At 42.1% G+C, this 18,007-nt stretch overlaps 2 protein-coding genes across 3 annotated transcripts in view; one reads left to right on the top strand and one right to left on the bottom strand.

Moving 5' to 3' along the window:
- PLEKHA3 (pleckstrin homology domain containing A3) overlaps window positions 1-5,968 on the bottom strand; it is a 24,975-nt gene extending 19,007 nt beyond the window's left edge. Inside the window, exons 1-2 of the mRNA XM_001917545.6 lie at window positions 5,334-5,968; window positions 887-1,003 (exon numbers count right to left, since the gene is read on the bottom strand). Of these exons, the coding sequence (XP_001917580.2) occupies window positions 887-1,003; window positions 5,334-5,373 (157 nt within the window). The 5' untranslated portion in view covers window positions 5,374-5,968. The remainder of the gene's footprint in view (window positions 1-886; window positions 1,004-5,333) is intronic.
- On the top strand, window positions 5,863-18,007 carry FKBP7 (FKBP prolyl isomerase 7). Of its 2 annotated transcripts, XR_011428296.1 has the most exons (5): window positions 5,863-7,829; window positions 8,877-9,028; window positions 12,203-12,316; window positions 13,851-13,984; window positions 17,679-18,007. XR_011428296.1 is itself a non-coding variant. In XM_001497400.6 (4 exons), exons 1-4 carry the CDS (start codon window positions 7,624-7,626, stop codon window positions 17,838-17,840), a joined length of 654 nt encoding a protein of 217 aa, XP_001497450.3. In that variant the 5' UTR covers window positions 5,863-7,623; the 3' UTR covers window positions 17,841-18,007. The 2 variants fall into 2 exon arrangements, 1 of the variants encoding a protein (XP_001497450.3); XM_001497400.6 differs by lacking the exon at window positions 12,203-12,316.

Raw genomic sequence — 18,007 nt, 5'->3', positions numbered from 1 at the left:
GATCAGCACTGAGCTAACTACTGCCGATCCTCCTCCTTTTGCTGAGGAAGACCAGCCCTGAGCTAACATCCATGGCCATCTTCCTCTACTTTATACATGGGACGCCTACCACAGCATGGCCTCTACAAAGCGGTGCCATGTCCACACCAGGGATCCGAACCGGCAAACCCCGGGCCGCCGAGAAGCAGAACATGCGCACTTAACCACTGCGCCACCAGGACAGCTCCAACAGCATGTACTCTTGATATGATGTGATGGGAATGGCACTTTACCTCTGTGGTCTTCCTCTCTAAAACCCATAACCCCAGTCTAATCATGGGAAAAACAAATCAGAAAAATTCCATGAGAAGGGCTCCCTAGAATATTCCTGACCAGTATTCCTCAAAACTCTCAAGATCACCAAAAAAAAAATGAAAGAAAAGGAAAGGAAAACATCCCTAACACCTAGAAGAGCTTATCTCCGATTCAGCAAAGAACGAGAGTTTACCACTCTAACTTCACACTCTATAACAACGCTACAGAGCTGGCCTTGTCATCTTTAGAGCTCAGCTTCTAATCTTTACAATTCCTTCCACAATGAGAATGAAAGAGAACATCTGTAGACTCAGTATGGACACTAAAGTGGCATCCACAAGAAAGTGTTTTTCAAGTCCAAATTGGAAGACTAGCACTAGTATTTTGGATTTTGATTCAAAGTAACTTCTAGAGGGAGAAATATCAAAACTGCGCTTAACAACGCTAAGTGCCACTCCTGACTGCTAAGGAAATAAATGGTATTAGAAGATACCCACTTGGCTAGAAATGCTTTTTTCCTCTTTTTGGAGTATGCTGAAGAACCCTTTACCTACCTAACTTCAAATTCCTCTAATTCCATATATTCACTTACCTTTAATTTCACAGACTGCCATCTTTATACTTCCTTTGCTCCCTTTGCAAACATCATCTTGTGAATCATAGTAGGACAGGATTCCATTATCTAAAACAAACCAACGAGGCTGCCAACCTACAAACATTATAAATAACAAAAGAATAATTAGGAAATAAATTACTTTCATCACATAGAAAATTAAGATTTCAAAACTTGCCATCCAGGTTGTTACTTGGCTCTAAAATACATTCTGACAATGAAATTTTTAATGGTCGAGCTTTGCCCAAAATGTTCGTGCATCAATCTCCACTTTCTTGGGATAGATTTCTGGAGAAATCTCTAGATCAGCATAAATATGGGCAGTAATACCTTTATTCTGGCTCACAACCTTCTCATTAACAACCCATAAGACCCATCCTCAATAAGGGCCCTACACAGGGTGCAACGTAACTGCCCCTTTTCCTAAAAGAGAACAGACTTGGGTTATGACGTAATGGAAAAAGCAACAGAAGACATGGATTCTAGCCCCACCTTTACTATCATTCTTTAGTTGGATAACCTGGGACAAATCTTTCCATTTCAACAAATCTCAAAAATTCCCAGTCTCCAAAACGAGCAGATTGAACAAGACGACCTCACAGGTGCCACCCAGCCCTCTAATTCTGCAATGTGACCTTCCCCTCTCTTATAAAATACGTTGCCTAAGCAAGCTCCCCTGCACACAGTGAGCGCTGAATGAATTCCAGTCTCTTACGCAGTAGCTGCACACTCTTTGGAGAGGGTAAGGATTCCCCACTACTCCTCTCTCCTTGCCCTGCTGGTGCACAGCTCAGGCAGAAATGCTGGAAACAGTAATCGTTCATTTAATTACTATTTATTCAGTGGCTGGAGTGCACAACTATCACAGACTTGACTTCAAGGCAAAGCTGGGCATGAGGATGACGGCTTTCCTCAGAACCCAACTCGCACTCTTGCAGGCCAAACTCAGTGTTCCCTGAAATCTTATCGAGCACGCTACTAATTTACAATAGTTCACTGATTAATAACACAGTGACCATGCTGGAGGCAGTGTGACTGTCCTTGTTCCTTCTGTGACTATTAAATCATAATTCAGCCTGGTCACTTTAGACACAGCCTGCTATGGGACTGATCACTTCAGCTTTTCCAGGGCCAAACAGTACCAAGACAGTGGCAGATGGGCAAATCATTCTTACACGCTGATACAGACGCAGGACTCAGCTCCCCAAAGGGCTTCACCGGTGACACTTTTGAAATGACAACACTGAGTTATCATAAAAAGGTTAAATTTCACAGCAAGGAATGTCATAATACAGGTCAGAAAGATGGATATCCAAAATAATTAAAACAAGTTTCGGGTGCTTGGAAAATTCTTCTTACCAAGCACTATATTCCCTAACGAGGCCCAGCAAATTAGAAGGTAAGTTCTTTTGGTGCATGAACTTTATCTCATTCATCACTGCATTCCCTGCACCTACAATGGTGCCTGACACATAACAGGTGCTAGAAAAATGTTATTTCTCAAGTGACTGAATGAAAGAATGATTAAATACCAGAAAAGCGGGATATGACATATTATCCATGAGAGTACAGATGTGCAGGATATCTATGAAAGTATACTGTATTGGGCATACACAGAAATAATGAAAACATTATCTTTCCAAACACTAATCACTTTGGCAAACAAACAAATTATAAGCAGAGAGTAGTGAAAATATACTCCTCCACCCTGGATCCAGCATGCCTATAGGACAAATTATGATTTTTAAGCCTATATTATTGTAATTCAATATTTTTTTTTTTTTTTTGGTGAGGAAGATTGGCCCTGAGCTAACATCTGTTACCAATCTTCTTTTTTTTTTTTGGCTTGAGGAAAACTGTCCCTAAGCTAACACCTGTGCCAATCTTCCCCTATTTTGTATGTGGGATGCCTCCACAGCATGGCTTGATGCATGGTGTGTAGGTCAGCACCCAAGATCTGGGCCCATGAACCCAGGGCCACCAAAGCGAGTGGGCAAACTTAACCACTATGCCACCAAGCCAGCCACCTCAGTATTTCTCTAAAACAAATATTGCACAAAATGTTTCATTTAAAATTTGTAGCAACTTGAAAGGTGACCATGGTTAAGTACATTAATCTAATTAAGTCTACTAATTATCTCTACACACCTTTTTGAAGAAATATTTAGTACAACACTCTCTAATTGATTCACACATATATATAACAGAGGGCTATATCTGTGAAAAGATTCATAGGTATTCCCTTTTTTAAAATTCTTTTTTAAAAAATACATTCTTTTTATCTCAAACTACCAATTCTACTGAAATGCTTATTCTCTACAATGGAGTCTCAAAGAACACTGTCATCAAACTGGAGCCTTCCTTAAAGATCACTTAGTATGAACAGCTGTTCATCCCTCTGACCTAAGATGAATTAAAATTAATAGTCAGCATGCCACTGAGCCAAATTTGAATTTTCAAAATGGAATTTTTCCAAACAAAAGATTTCATTTCAGCAAGCTTCGACATCGCATACTAGCAGTTAACTTAAATGCTCTGTAAAGATGAAAACCTTAAGCACATGTGGTTAAAAGCTCAGCCAGCCGGTGCTCAGTGCCATAGGAGATTCTGGGGAAAGACCCGCCACCAAGACCACATTTCGCTCCAGGAATAAATCATGACCCATCTCAGTAATTGCCCATTGCTCCGGGCTACGCATAAGTGGTTCTGCCCACATGACCTCCCAATCACTGTGCTTATGAACAAGTTTGCAATGAAGTGATCATTTGTGTCTCAAAGCCCAGGAACTACTGTCTTAAAGTTAAGAGAACATCTCAACTAAACGGTATAACTGTTCTCACAACTGCCCAAATGAAAATGCTTAAAAACTATTTACCTCACTTTTTAAATGTTTCCTGTTAAAACATATATTTATAGGAACAAATTGTTTGACTTTTTTTTTTAGATTGGCACCTGAGCTAACAACTGTTGCCAATCTTTTTTTTTTTTTTCCTGCTTTTTCTCCCCAAATCCCCCCAGTACATAGTTGGGCATTTTCAGTTGTGGGTCCTTCTAGTCACAGCATGTGGGACATCACCTCAGCATCGCCTGATGAGTGGTGCCATGTCCGTGCCCAGGATGGGAAGGAGTGAAACCCTGGGCCACCGAAGCAGAGTGACCGAACTTAACCACCCGGCCACGGGGCCGGCCCCTGTTTGACATTTTAGTTCAAACAAAATAAAACATCTACGTATCATAAATGTTAAGCATTTGCTGCTATAAATCTGGCTTTGGCGTTCCAATTAACAAAAAAAATAGAGGCCACTGTAGCTCAGTAGTTATGCCTTAAAGCGTTTACGTGCAGATTTTGCACAAGGTCAGATGGACACAAGATGACTGCATTTACTAAGGGGGTCAATACTTTTGGCAGAGTGAATAAGTGGGCAGCAAGTCAAGATTTGCTTATTGTACTGGACCAAGAAATGTTTGCTATTTAGTCTTATTTTAAACCCACTCCCTTTCCTCTAATTTGGTGAGATCATAGAATTCTGGAGATGGAAGTTACCTTCAGGATAAACTAGTTGATCACCCTGGCCTTATCAGATTGAGATCTTGAGAGGCTGACTTGTCCTTACAGTTGGTTGATGACAGAGATGGGACTACAACTGATTTAAGGTTTTTATTAAAGCCAGGCTGTTGGTGCTGGCTCTTTAGTGCTGGTCTCTCATTCCTACAGAAACACCTAACTCCTTGGAGTTTTTCCTTCTAACCTACTTCACGGGTGAAACTGACTTGCCTGCTCCACTTCTGTGTATTGCGCTTTCTTCCACCTTTTCTCACACACTTAACCTGAATCCCCCAACATAAGGGCACCTCATTGACAACCACCCCCTAAGGGAATAGTATATGGGGACAGCTTCCAAAATCATGCTTGCTACACTCTAACAACTTCAACAGGAGAACTTTGAAAATGAACCACGTTGCTAAGGGAATTAAAAGAAATATACAAAAAATTTCTTAAAATTAAATCTTGATCTTAAAAGGTTCATTACAGTCCTATAACTGGACAACTCAGTTATGAACAAAATACTGAATTAAGCGTGAATAAGGACAGAGATTGCGACAACACATGTACAGGGACTAGGAATGGTTCCGGAAGCTACAGGAGGAAACAGAAGTATTATGACACCGGCAAAAAAGCGATCAGGGACACTTCCCACCCTCGGGAAGGTGCGCAGTCTCGAACTGTCCTCTGCAGAGGCCAGACGGGCTCTAGCCAGGGACAGAATGAGGGCTTAAGCTCGGGAACCAAATAGAGCCGACTCGCTGTGAGGGTCCCCGCGGGCCAGGGAGAGGGAACGGAGCCCCTGACCCGCCGTCTCCGCAGCCTCCCCGCCTAACCCGCCCAAGCCCTCCCCGCTGCCCCCAAGCGCCCGAGCCCTCGTACCTGTGAGATAGTTGGTCCACTTGTACAGAACCCCCTCCATGCTTCAGAGCCCGGCGCCGCGCATCCTCCCGGCCCGGCGCCGGCCGCGGTGATGGAGTAGGCGCTGAGCCTGGGCAGCCCCTCCCGGCCCGCCCCGACCCTCCCCGGGCGCCCCCAGCCGGCACCAAGCCGCCGTCCGCCCGCGCGCGCCGCCGGGACGTGGCGGCCCTTAGAGGCCGGGACGGCGGCCGCCGCGTGGAGCTGGGGGGCCGCGAGGTGTGGGCTCAGGCATCCCCGGGCAAGCCGCCGCGGCGGCGGGGGCGACGGCAAATTCGCGGCCGCGGTCGGCCTCCCGTTGGCGCTTCGGCGGCCCGGCTGCTCCCTCCCGCGCCTCAGCGCTCCCTCGTCCGCGCCCGCCTTCCTTCCCCCCGGGCTCCCCGTTTGTTTTCATTGACCCCGACGTCGCTTTCACTTCCTGGATGAAAGGGGCCGGCTCGTCCCGGGAAACCCCTCCCCGGCGGCGGGGCTGGAGGAGCAGGCGCGGCCTGCCGCCCCGCCGCGGGGCTGGAGGCTGCGCGCGGAGGGCGGGCCGCCCGGCTCCCCACCTCTTCCCTCAGGCCCTCGGCCGGCGGGGCCGGGGCTCGCCGCTCTCCTCCGGGCCGCCGAGGCTCGGACCCATCATCCCCCGGGGCCGAGGCCTCCGGGCCCCAGACGGGCGCGCAGCCTGGGGCCGAACGAGGACGAGCTCCCCGCGCACTCGGCCCGCGGGCGCTGTTTTAGGCCTCTCAGGTTTTCCGAAAACTAAGCCCCGGATCCTTCCGGCGGTTGTTTATTCAAAAACACAAAACTTCCTTTTTATGTGTGCTTCGTTTCCTCCTTTCATTCCGGGAGTGCGAGAAATTGTCTCCCGAGAAGGCAGTGTGCTGCTGAGAGTCCTCGGGCCGGGGACGGCGCGGGGCCCCGAGGAGCTGTGATCGCGCCACCACTTCCCTTTAGGGTACAGAACATGCAACCGAACTTTGGAGTTTATTTTATTCCAAAAGTGTTTTTAATGATTTTCTAAAATCCTGTTTGGAAATGATCATCTTACATAATTGACAATAATTTTCAGATTGATGGAATTCTGCAAACGTTAAGCAGATACAGCAGGCCCAGTGCTGCGGCTTTTCTTAGCATCACTGAGGCAGAATAACACCTCCCCTTCCAGAACCTGATCCAGGCCTTCGCTGAAGCCTTTCTGGTCTGGGTGAAGTCTTTGGGTTCACTTGGAAATAAGGTGAATGGATCGATGCATATGTAATAAGTCCCATGTAGTTAAATGTTAATGATAGAATCCAAGCGGGTATAAGGCCGCGGTGATGAGATAGCAAAGTTCCATTTTTCTGTATGTTCGCAAGTTTTTCATACTAAAACGTGGAGGGGGTGGGTAAGGCTGGCTTTGTGTCAGACTTGGTCAAATCCCCCACCGCGTAGTGGCTGTGAGATTGGAACAAAATGCCCAATATTCAGATGACCTCGTGTTCTCATCTGCGTAACGTGGGTAATTAGCGATCTGGCAGAGTTGGGAGGAAAAGTGACACTGCCAAGAGCTTCTCGCGCCCTCCGAAGGCCCTCAAATCAACGGCGGCCCCGAGTGGTGCGGGAGGGAAACGCAAACCCAGCCGCCAGCCCGAATCGCCGGCGGCGGCTGTGGAAAAGGCCTTTCCCGGGGCGGGGAGCAGCGGCCCCTCCGTCCACTCGCGACCAGGTGGCCGTGAGCTTGTGTGTGGCTTCGCCTGGAACCTCTTAATGCACGACTCCGACCCCGAGAAGGCGCGCTTCAAGGACACCCCAGAAGCAGAATGCCTCCCACGACACCCGCTAATTCTCTAGGGGTCTGAGGAGAAGCCTCTGACGCGCAGAAATGACAGCCGTATTCTCTGACTGCCACATCTCACCCTAGGCTGTTTATTTCGTGATTTGCCGGTTTCATTCCAGGAAGCGCGAGCGTGACTACCAAACCCTGAGGAAACCGGCTGTAAAACATGCGGCCACAGCGAGGAGAAGCGGTGCGATTGCGCAGTGTTGCCTTAGCTACTGAGGACAGCCAGTTGAAGCGCCGGGGACCGCGGGGACGCGACCCTCCCGGACTGGCGGACGCGCCGCTGCCGAGCGCGCCGCCGGGGGGCGGAGCCACGCGCCGCCGGCCCCGGCCCTTTGTGACGTAGCACAATGCCCGCCACGTGTCGGAACGCAGCTGCGGGGCGGACCCCCGGCGACAGTGCCACGCGTGAGGGAACGCGGTGGCCAACTGGAGCCGACTCCAGGAATCATGCATTTCTTATTCAGAGTAATCGTTTTCTTTTCCGTGTGGGGCATTTTCACTGCTCAGGGACAAAAGGAAGACAGCACAGAGGAAGTGAAAATAGAAGTTTTGCATCGTCCAGAAAACTGTTCTAAGACAAGCAAGAAGGGAGACCTGCTAAATGCCCATTACGACGGATTCTTGGCTAAAGACGGCTCGAAATTCTACTGCAGGTAGGAAATGCTGCGAACTGCTCCGGCGGCCAGTGCATGCGCGAAATCTCGCCTCCCTGCACCAGCCAGAAGCCCAATTGAAAGTTGTGCCTTTATTTTTAAGGGGGGAAAATCAGACTCGATGCAGTAGTGCCCTATTAAACTGAGTGTTACTTTTTAAGTTAGAAAATCTTGGCCCTAGAAATTATCAAAAATATACTACATCCACACGGCCCTCGCCTCCCCCCCCCCCCCCCCCAGCATCGCCGCTGCTCTTGAGACCTATAGAAGTAGGTCAAGGTGCTGACTGTAAGGATGTTCGCGCTTTTCTTTTGCCGTGGGTGGGAGTGTCTTTACGGAGGATTACGTAGGGTAGTTTAAAAGAGTTTTTTCTGGCCTTCAGAAGCAAGATGTTTACAGGCTGAGGGCCACTTTCCAACTGAATCAAGAGGCCACTACAATAATGGCTTTCCTTGGTGACTTCTGGGCCTTGTGTCCTCCCACCTGCCCCGCTGCTACTCTGATTTAATTGATGGTTTATTACTCAGGGGGAGAATGTCTTTTCTTCATGTGTGCAATTACCTTATACAGATAGGATTGGGGAAAGTGCTTTACATTTAGGAGAAAATAGAGATATTGAGTAAGAAGAAAAGATGCAAATTTTAATTACCATTTCAATGAATTTTTGAGGCTAAAGTTGCGCTATCATTTTTCAGAATAAACCCAGAGAGGTTAGAGTTATTTGGGCAAGTCATGAACCTAGTTAGGGGCAGGAGACCCATTAAAAAGTTAACTAACTGTTGAATAGTTTTTGTAAAGATGACAACAAAAAAGAAAATGAGATTACTCCTGATGACTAGCTTTGAGCAAATCATACCTCTTTCTGGCTATTATAGGGGAAGTTTGAGCCAAACAGCCCACCAGGGGGTTCAGAATGAGTGCTAATGTAGGAAAGGAGATGGTTAGAGAGGACTCCAAGTTTGAATTACAACAATGCCCAGCTGTGTTTTAAAGTTTGATTTTATTTTTCTTGAAATTAGCTTACCTACATTTTGTTTTTTATTATAGCCGGTCGCAAAATGAAGGCCATCCCAAATGGTTTGTTCTTGGTGTTGGGCAAGTCATAAAAGGCCTAGATATTGCTATGATGGATATGTGCCCTGGAGAGAAGCGGAAAGTGATCATACCCCCTTCATTTGCATATGGAAAGGAAGGCTATGGTAAGGTGTTTTAATATTTTGTCTGTAAAATATATTTAAAAATAAATCACAGACTTCTGGGTGTATATCCAAAAGAATTGAAAGCATGGTCTCAAAGAGATGTTTCTTTACCTATGTTCATTGTAGCACTATTCACAGTAGCCAAAAAGTGAAATAACCCAAATGTCCATTGACCAATGAATAGATAAATGAAATGTGCTGAATACATACAGTGGAATATTATTCAGCTGTACAAAGAAAGGAAGTTCTGACATATGCTGCAACATGGGTGAACTTTGAGTACATTATGCTAAATGAAAAAAACAAGTATCGTATAATTCCACTTACATGAAGCACCTAGAGTACTCAAATTCATAGAGACAGAAAGAGAAGGGTGGTCGCCGGCCTGGGGGAGAGGGGAATAGGTAATTGTTGCTTAATGGGTGTAGAGTTTCAGTTTTGCAAGATGAGATAGTTCTGGAGATTGGTTGCACAACAATATGAATGTACTTAACACTACTGTGCACTTAAAATGGTTAGATAGTAAGTTTTATGTTACATATATTTTCCCGCAATGAAAAATTTTGAATCACTAAAAAAAATAAAATAAGAAGTCTTAGAGGAAATAATTACAGAACTATAGGGGCCAATAAACCTTAGCTCTATCTAGTCCAGTCCAGCCCAGTCCCCTCTTTTTACATATAAAGAAAATAAGACATTGTTGGAATACAGATCTCTGTGTCCAGAATTCTTTCCCCCGCATACTGGCAACACTCATAATGATCTTGTATGTTCTATAAGCTTTACCTTAGTCATTTTTATTTGTTTTTAGTATATATTATTTTATTAATTATTACATAAATGTCTATAGCACATACCTTTGGTAAGCAGTACCAAAGTCAAATTCATAAAACTCAGGAAACTGAAAATATGATTTTCCAGTAAAAGGACAGCACTGGAACATTGTGAAAAGAACATCTGAAATATAACAAGCTGTCAGTCACTATTGCCCAAATTCAGGAGAAGCTTTGAAATGTGGAAGAAATGAACTGCTTCTTTCACTTTCTTACTTATTTTTAAAATCCTAGGGTGAGATCTGAGAACCTAGGTAAAGCAGATAAATGGGGAAAATGTTTGAAACCCATATGAAGACTCTTCCTAACCAATAATAAAAATGACCTATCCCGAGAAAGAGGCAGGTTCATTACCAAGTGGCCTGCTAACAAAAAATACAAGTGACCTTAAATCTGTGAGAATACTTAATTTTATTCATAATTAAAGAAAGGGAAATTACAAAAACCAGACATGATTTTCACTCATCAGACTACAAAGATATGAAAGTTGGCAAAGACATGGGAAAACCAGCAGTCTCATGAATTATTGCTGGGAATGTAAATAATTTGACCTCTCGAGCAATTTCTATCAAAATTTAAAATGCGATATCCCACGACCCAGTAGCTCTATTTGCAGGAATGTGCACAAGGTATGTGTAAAAGAACATTCCTTGCAGACTTTTTTTTTGGTAGCAAGAGACTGGAAACTACCTGAGTATCCATTGATAGGAAATTAGTTAAATTATGGTATATCTATACAATGGATTACTGTGCAGCTAGTAAAAAGAATGAAGCAGAGCCATATGTATTAATATGTTAAAAATAAAGTGGGATAGAATATATCATGGAAGGAATATTTATTGAGCATCAGTGCCAGGCTCTGTTCTAGGCACTGAGCATGAAGCAGTGAACAAAGCAGAAACAATTCTCCATCCTCCATGAGGTTACACGTGACGGGGAATTTCACGTATGCATCATGTTTCTACATGGACTATGTCTGGAAGGGTACACAGTCGTCTGATGACATTAAGCGTTCCTGGGATTGAGGCCTGAGGGTCAAGGAGAAGAGATTTCTTCTCCCTCTATAATGTTTTCTACTGTTTAAATTTTTACCTTGTGCATGTATTAATTTTTGCAAAATTACATTTTTAAAAATCACTAAAGTTAAAAGTGAAACAGAGTAGAGAAATTTTTTTATAAAGGGGGAAAATGAGCAGTCTGGCAGAGGGACAGTTTCCATCTTGTGTTCTCAGTTAGGTCTTTGCTTCCTGTTGCTGTGTGAAGATTATAAAGAATGAATCTTTATCTCTTCGTTCTATGTGGAGCCCTTGCTAACTCCACCTATTTGAAATATTTAGTATGTAGTTAAAGTAAAAATTAATTTTCTACGATGAGATATTGTCCTTACTCCCAAATATTTTGTTGAAATGGCATGCCCTCTTTGAGGCTCTGTGTTTACTCATTAAGAGTAGTGATTCCCTCATCTGTTCATTCCAGCAAGAGCAGGGGATCACTGCCCCAAATTGGATTGGAGGAAGGGTAGTGGTTCAAGTCAAACCCAATCAGACTTAAAACTCCTAAAGAGAGAGTTCCAGATAACAACAGCTTCGTTTTCAATGCTTTTTGCCAATCATTTGGTCCCGTCAGAATAGCTCCCATGGAACCATAGTTTGTGTATCCTATTTTTATTTGTAGAGGAACCTGGGAGAGAGAGAAAATTGAATTGAAATTAAACTGAATGCAATACTTTTCCTAAAAATGTTGTCATAGGTTGAGGCCAGTTGTCTTTCAGTCTCTTTAATCGAATTTTCAGCATTTCCTTTCTCTCTTGTGTTGTCTCATCAGATGCCTCCACGTTCTGCCTACTACCGCAACACCCACTCCCCGCTCTGCCTAGAGCACCCACGTCCGGCATCAATAGGTGCTTACCCTGGATCCCATTACCCAAAGGCAAATGACTACTAAGTTAATCCTTTCTGTAAACTAATTTATGCTTAGATATGAATGACTACCCAGGCTGCCTAAGCTGTTCATAAACCAGACTCTTGCTGCAGAGATGTAGAAATTTGACTTGCCGTAGTTAGTTCATATTCAATCTGAAGTGTCACCAATAAACATAAAAATAGTGAATCTGGCTAGTAACACCACCAACGCTTCATTTCACGTATAAGGAAAAGGAGACCCAAGTGTGTTCTTTGTGACGTAAACTGCTAGTTTACCTGCATTACAGTAGTTCAGATTAGATTATCTTAAAAGTTGCAGTGTAGACCATAAGTAACTGCTTAACACAACTTCTTGATCAGATGAACTTTTTTAAATAAGTTGTTATTAAGACCTAACATTAGCTATAACTTTGTTTTAGGTAGTACTTGAAGAAGTCTTTCCTCTGCGCAGTGTCCTTGCCTCATGTCACAGAGCACCCCTGCATGTTTGAAATGCATGTGACTTGTTAGTGCTTTAATTAACAGTCCGTGTGGTATGTATAGATTCTTTACATTAACTCCTACGTCTTTGATCTGCTTGTCTAAATACAAGGAATTCTATAACAAATGCACATTTCTCTTTTCTTTATACTATAATTTTTTTGCAAGAAAAAACCTAATTGGCAATATTTTCTTTTCTATGTTCACAGTAGAATTATTCAGAAACTTCAACTTGTAATATTTGTTTCTTAAGAAATTTTAATTTATGTTTGAATTCGTTTTTAACTATTGTCAGATGTTATTTTTCTGTCATAAAGAGATCCTAATGGGCCAGAATAGGAATGAGTTTTGTAAAAATGATCATTGACTCAATCTCTAGCTCTTTTACTCTAAAGTCAGATAATATGAGGTACATCGATTGGGACGGTCGCATTAGTCACGTGATGTGTGGGTAGATTTTTCTGTGTCCTCGATTTGGAGGTGACTGATCCACTTTTCCTTTTGGCTGTAACTTTAAAGCCCTTTTCTCTTTGGATTATATAAATACTTTAGCAAGAATTCTCCACTTTTTCATTAAAGAAATTACTGTTTCCTTCAGAGAACAAACTTAGCCATTTTAAAAATAAACAGTAGGCGTCATTCATTTGGCAAATATTTAAGTGACCATGATGGATCAGGTACTGTGTGAGACTCTGGGAATATGCTGGTGACACAAGCCACCCACTGCCTCTTAGCAAGTCCTTTTGGCAGGTTGGTTTATAAAATGGTCATCTGAAATAGCCCATAGCTTGCTAAAATCATCTGTGACATCAGTTAATAGGTTAACTTTATTAAAGAGAACTATTCAACTGAATACTGAAATTTTTTATTGTGATTAGAAATTTCTTCATAAAATTGTTACTGGTTTATTCTGTCATTGCACTTTTTTTTTTGCTGAGGAAGATTCACCCTAAGCTAACATCTGTTGCCAATCTTCCTCTTTTTGCTTGAGGAAGATTCACCCTGAGCTAACATCTGTGCTAGTCTTCCTCCATTTCATATGTGGGTCTCTGCCACCGCCTGGCCACTGATAAGTGGTGTGTGTCAGCACCCGGGAACCAAACCCGGCCTGCCCACACAGAGTGCACCAAACCCAACCACTAGGCCATGGGGCCAGCCCCTCATTGCGCTTATTTTTTAACGTCTGTAAAGAACTTGAAAGTCAAATATATTGATACGTATGTTTTATTTATGCTTCCAAATAACTACACAAAATCATTTTCTAAAAGATTACTGATCTACGCTTTGAAATTTTTCTGCCCATGCATTTCTTGTCTGCACCAGTTCTTTGCTGTATAATGATGGGTTATATTAATAAAAATTACATGATTTATATTTATTTTAATTTAACCAGGAAATAATGGTCTGCTAGGTCCTTAGAACTGACTTGATGTAAAAACATATGGAAAAAAATCCTAAAAAGTATTTAGAAAGCAGTTTTTATAAATATGAATAATGTAATCATAATGCCATAATGGCTATTTGTGAATAAATATTTGAACGTTATCTTCATGTAAGTTAAACTGTTAAAAAAATTTATACCTTTAGCCGAAGGCAAGATTCCCCCTGATGCAACATTGATTTTTGAGATTGAACTTTATGCCGTGACGAAAGGACCACGAAGCATTGAAACATTTAAACAGATAGACACGGACAATGACAGGCAACTCTCTAAAGCCGAGGTAATTCAAACAGATTTCATATGTCTAATCTAATTTTTTATCACAATTTAAATACTTCTGTGTTACAGCTATGATTTTTTTACTTCTACCTAGTGTGGGCTGATTACTTTGCTTTTATAGAGCTGGTTACAAAAAAATCTAAGCTCCAAGAAGAAAATGTGCTTTTTCAATATAAAATTTGTTACCAGATCATCCTGTTCAATTTCCTTTCTCCCTGCTGCAAGAGGGTCATTAAAATACTAAACTCATCTCTACAGGACATTTCCAGCATCTAGACTACAGGGGCAGATCTCTTTCAAGCAGCACTGTAAGAATTTGTCACAGGGCAAATAATTCCCACCTCATAGGATGGCAAGGATTACATGAGATGATGAAAAGAGCTAGCAAGAATTTGAATTGCGTGGGCTAGAAGGTTGGTCAGGAGGAGCCAGAAGTTCAGCTCCCTAGCTTCTGCATCCCAGTTAGTCTTATATATGAATTGAAGGATTAATAAAGATCTCAGAATAATAATAATAATAGATAATTTTATCACATTTTCTCAGTACCGGGTACAATTATAAATTCATTAGTGTGTGAACTCCTTTAATCTCCATGACAGTTTATGAGGCAGACACTATTGTCATCGTCTCCAATTTATAGATGAGGGAAATAAATGATGCCCAGACAGGTTAAGTAACTAGCTTAAGGTTACACAGCTGTAAGTGGCAAAACCAGACTGCAACCCCAGCGATGTGGCTCCACTGTGGTGCTCTTAACCATGAGTCTACCCTGCCTCTTTCAGGGAATTCCCAGCATGAATGTTTCAGGGCTAGTGTTTGTTTCATTGAAGTCTAGTGCCTTCCTTAATCTCACTGACTAGACTCTTTTTGCTTAAATTGGGTAACCCAGTTGTCTCCCCTCTTGTTTGGAGGCAGTTTAACTTTCATAACTGTACCGCCTACGTAGGTAATAAAAGGCAACTGCGTCATTGATTTCAAGTGATAAGAGGAAGCCCCTTTTCTCTGTTTCTTTTCCTCTCCCTCTCCAATCCTTTCCCCACCCTAATTCCACTTCCTTCCCCAAGATGTTAGTAAGGACTTTCCCGGGAAACTCTGGTTGGTCAGTGATAGAGGAGGGGTAAGGGACTGCCTTGTTCCTTCAGAGGAGCAGTTAGAGGGGTGGCACACTGTCCCCAGTCTGTACCTTCTCTTGACTTCTTCTCATCCTCTTGAGAGGAACAGCAGCTGCAGGTGAATCCACAAGGTACCCAAACCCCAGCCTGTGCACACAGACTGTTCAGTATCCCTTGCACATCGAGGCACGTGCTGCAGTTTGAATACTCCTCAGTAGCCTTAGGGGATCTTCAGTTCTTTTCTGCAAAGTAAAAGTAAAGAAAGTCCAAAATAGTGACCTGCTTGGCTATGGTCTGCCCACGTGTTTCTCAGGTGTCAGGGACCAGCTGCATTATCACTGGATGGATGAGAGGTTTTCGTATGCTTGGATAATAACAGCTGTCTTTATTGACACCCCTGAACACGACTCTAAGCCTCACATCAATCCTGCAATGAAGATACTCTTTTCCTCTTTTTACAGATGGCAAAACTGAGGTTCAGAAAGGTTAAATCATTTTTCCAGGACCACACAGCCAGTACATGGCAAAGCCTGGATTTGAAACATGGCTAAAAGAAACACTATCCTTCATCATCAAATTTAGTCAGTTATTTCTTCAGTATAAGTAAGGTGGGGGGAGAAGGGGAACACAGTATTTTTATTAAATTACTAAGTGGAAACTGTGGAACCCATTACCAGCAAAATTAAGGTCATGTTCTGACTCCCTTTTTGTACCTCTTCACTACAGTTTACTGGAAAAGTACATTTTGAGAGTCAGCAATATTCATTATGAAAATATTTTTACCTACTTAGAAACTGAGGAATATTTGAGGCTGTTTAAAATTCTTTACACCTACGTAGGATTACTAAGGCTCTATTGGAAGAAAAAATGCATCTCCGTCCTATAGGACTGAAGTCACATTTGAGAACAGTTGATATATCTTTCATTAAAATCTATTGATCGTTCTAAAATAAACTCTACTCCCGATGGATTGAGTTTGGGATATGTATTGCTAAAAATCTCTCAGGGTTCAACGTGAGCCTTCAAAAATACTCTTGCCTCTAAAATTCCCAACCTTGCTAAACATTTTCTCCAGCTATTGTACATTGCTTTCTTTGGCTATAATATATATTAAGGTTTTCCAGTGGAAATATAATTGAGTCACATATATAATTTTAAATTTTTAGTAGCCACATCTTAAAAAGTAAAAAGAAACAGGTGAAATTAATTTCAAGGATGTTTTGTTTAACCCAGTATGTCTAGAATATTACCATTTCAACATAAAATCAATATAAAAATTATTAATGAGATACTTTTGGGTTGTCTTCAAAATTTATTGAGTATTTTGCCTTACAGTAGCATATCTCAATTTGATCCACCCACATTTCAAGTACTTAATAGTCAGGTGTTGCTAGTAGCTACATATGAGGCAGGGCTTATGTGTCTTTGCTGAGAAAAACATTGTATTATATAGAGAAAAAGGGAATACTTCAGAATATCTGTTCTTTATTTGACATTATTATTACAGAGATTGTCATGGTTTGTGGATTTGGGGGAGAGCTGGAGAAGCATAGAAGAATTAAGAAAATTAAATTTTATTTCAAAACCTGTGATTGGGTTTTATTGATGATACAGCATATTCATTAATTTTATAGATTATAGAAATGACAAGTTCGATTTTAGTCACTAATGGATTTCCTTTGATAGCATGGACAGTGTATATTATTAGAAGGTATTTAGTTTCAACAAAATTCAATTCAGTTCATCTTTGAGTATGTACTACTAACCATCTGTAGTCTCAAGAGAAGCTAATTGGAAGATCAGCTTCTCTTCAGAAAATTGCTTCAAAGGTTAAAAAAAATAAAACCTCAAATAGCTTTAAAAGAATTTTTTTTTTTGAACAGCCTTCTGTGTTTCCTCTGTGCTTAGGCTGTTCCCTCTGCCAAGAATGCCCTTTGCCTACTTCATTTTTTTTTTAAGTACTCTGTTTTTTTTTTTAGGTGTGCTTTTTGGTGAGGAAGATTGGCTCTGAGCTAACATCTGTTGCCAGTCTTCCTCTTATTTTATGTGGGATGCTGCCACAACGTGGCTTGACGAGCAGTGCTAGGTCCACGCCCAGGATCCAAACCTGCAAACCCTGAGCTGCCAAAGCAGAGTGCGTGAACTTAACCACTACGCCACTGAGCTGGCCCCTTTTTTTTTCTTTTAGGTACGCTTTTTGGTGAGGAAGATTGGCCCTGAGCTAACATCTGTTGCCAATCTTCCTCTCTTTTTTTTTTCTTCTCCCCAAAGCCCCAGTCCATAGTTGTACATCCTAGTTCTAAGTCCTTCTAGTTCTTCTATGTGGGATGCTGCCACAGCGTGGCTTGATGAGTGGTGTGTAGGTTCGCACCCAGGATCCAAACCCATGAACCCCAAGCCATTGAAGGAAGTGGTGCACACAAATTTAACTACCACACAACCAGGCCAGCCCCATAAAAATTTTGTATCACTTATTATAAGTAGTCTTAAGTATTGAGTTTCTTTATGTAAACATTTCCTCAAAGTTACTGGAAATTTATTGTGATATCTTTTTATTAAAGAAATATTGTTTTGGCCCTCTAGATAAATCATTACCTGAAAAGGGAATTTGAAAAAGATGAGAAGCCACGTGACAAGTCGTATCAGAATGCGGTTTTAGAAGATATTTTTAAGAAGAATGACCATGATGGTGATGGCTTCATTTCTTCCAAGGAATACAATGTATATCAACATGACGAACTATAGCATATTTCTATTTCTAAATATTTTTAGCTACTTACTGTACTTTATATGTAAAACAGTCACATTTCTCCAAGTTATATTTTCTCTTTTTCCCCCATGAGAACATATTTTGATCCCCTCAATACATGTAATTTGGGAATAATAAATGCGAGGCTATTTTGCAAATTTAA

Source organism: Equus caballus, chromosome 18, assembly GCF_041296265.1.
Source record: "Equus caballus isolate H_3958 breed thoroughbred chromosome 18, TB-T2T, whole genome shotgun sequence".
In the NCBI taxonomy this organism is placed as follows: Eukaryota; Metazoa; Chordata; class Mammalia; order Perissodactyla; family Equidae; genus Equus; species Equus caballus.
The sequence above is the reverse complement of the archived record's forward strand: the minus strand, read 5'-3'. Positions and strand labels throughout refer to the sequence as shown.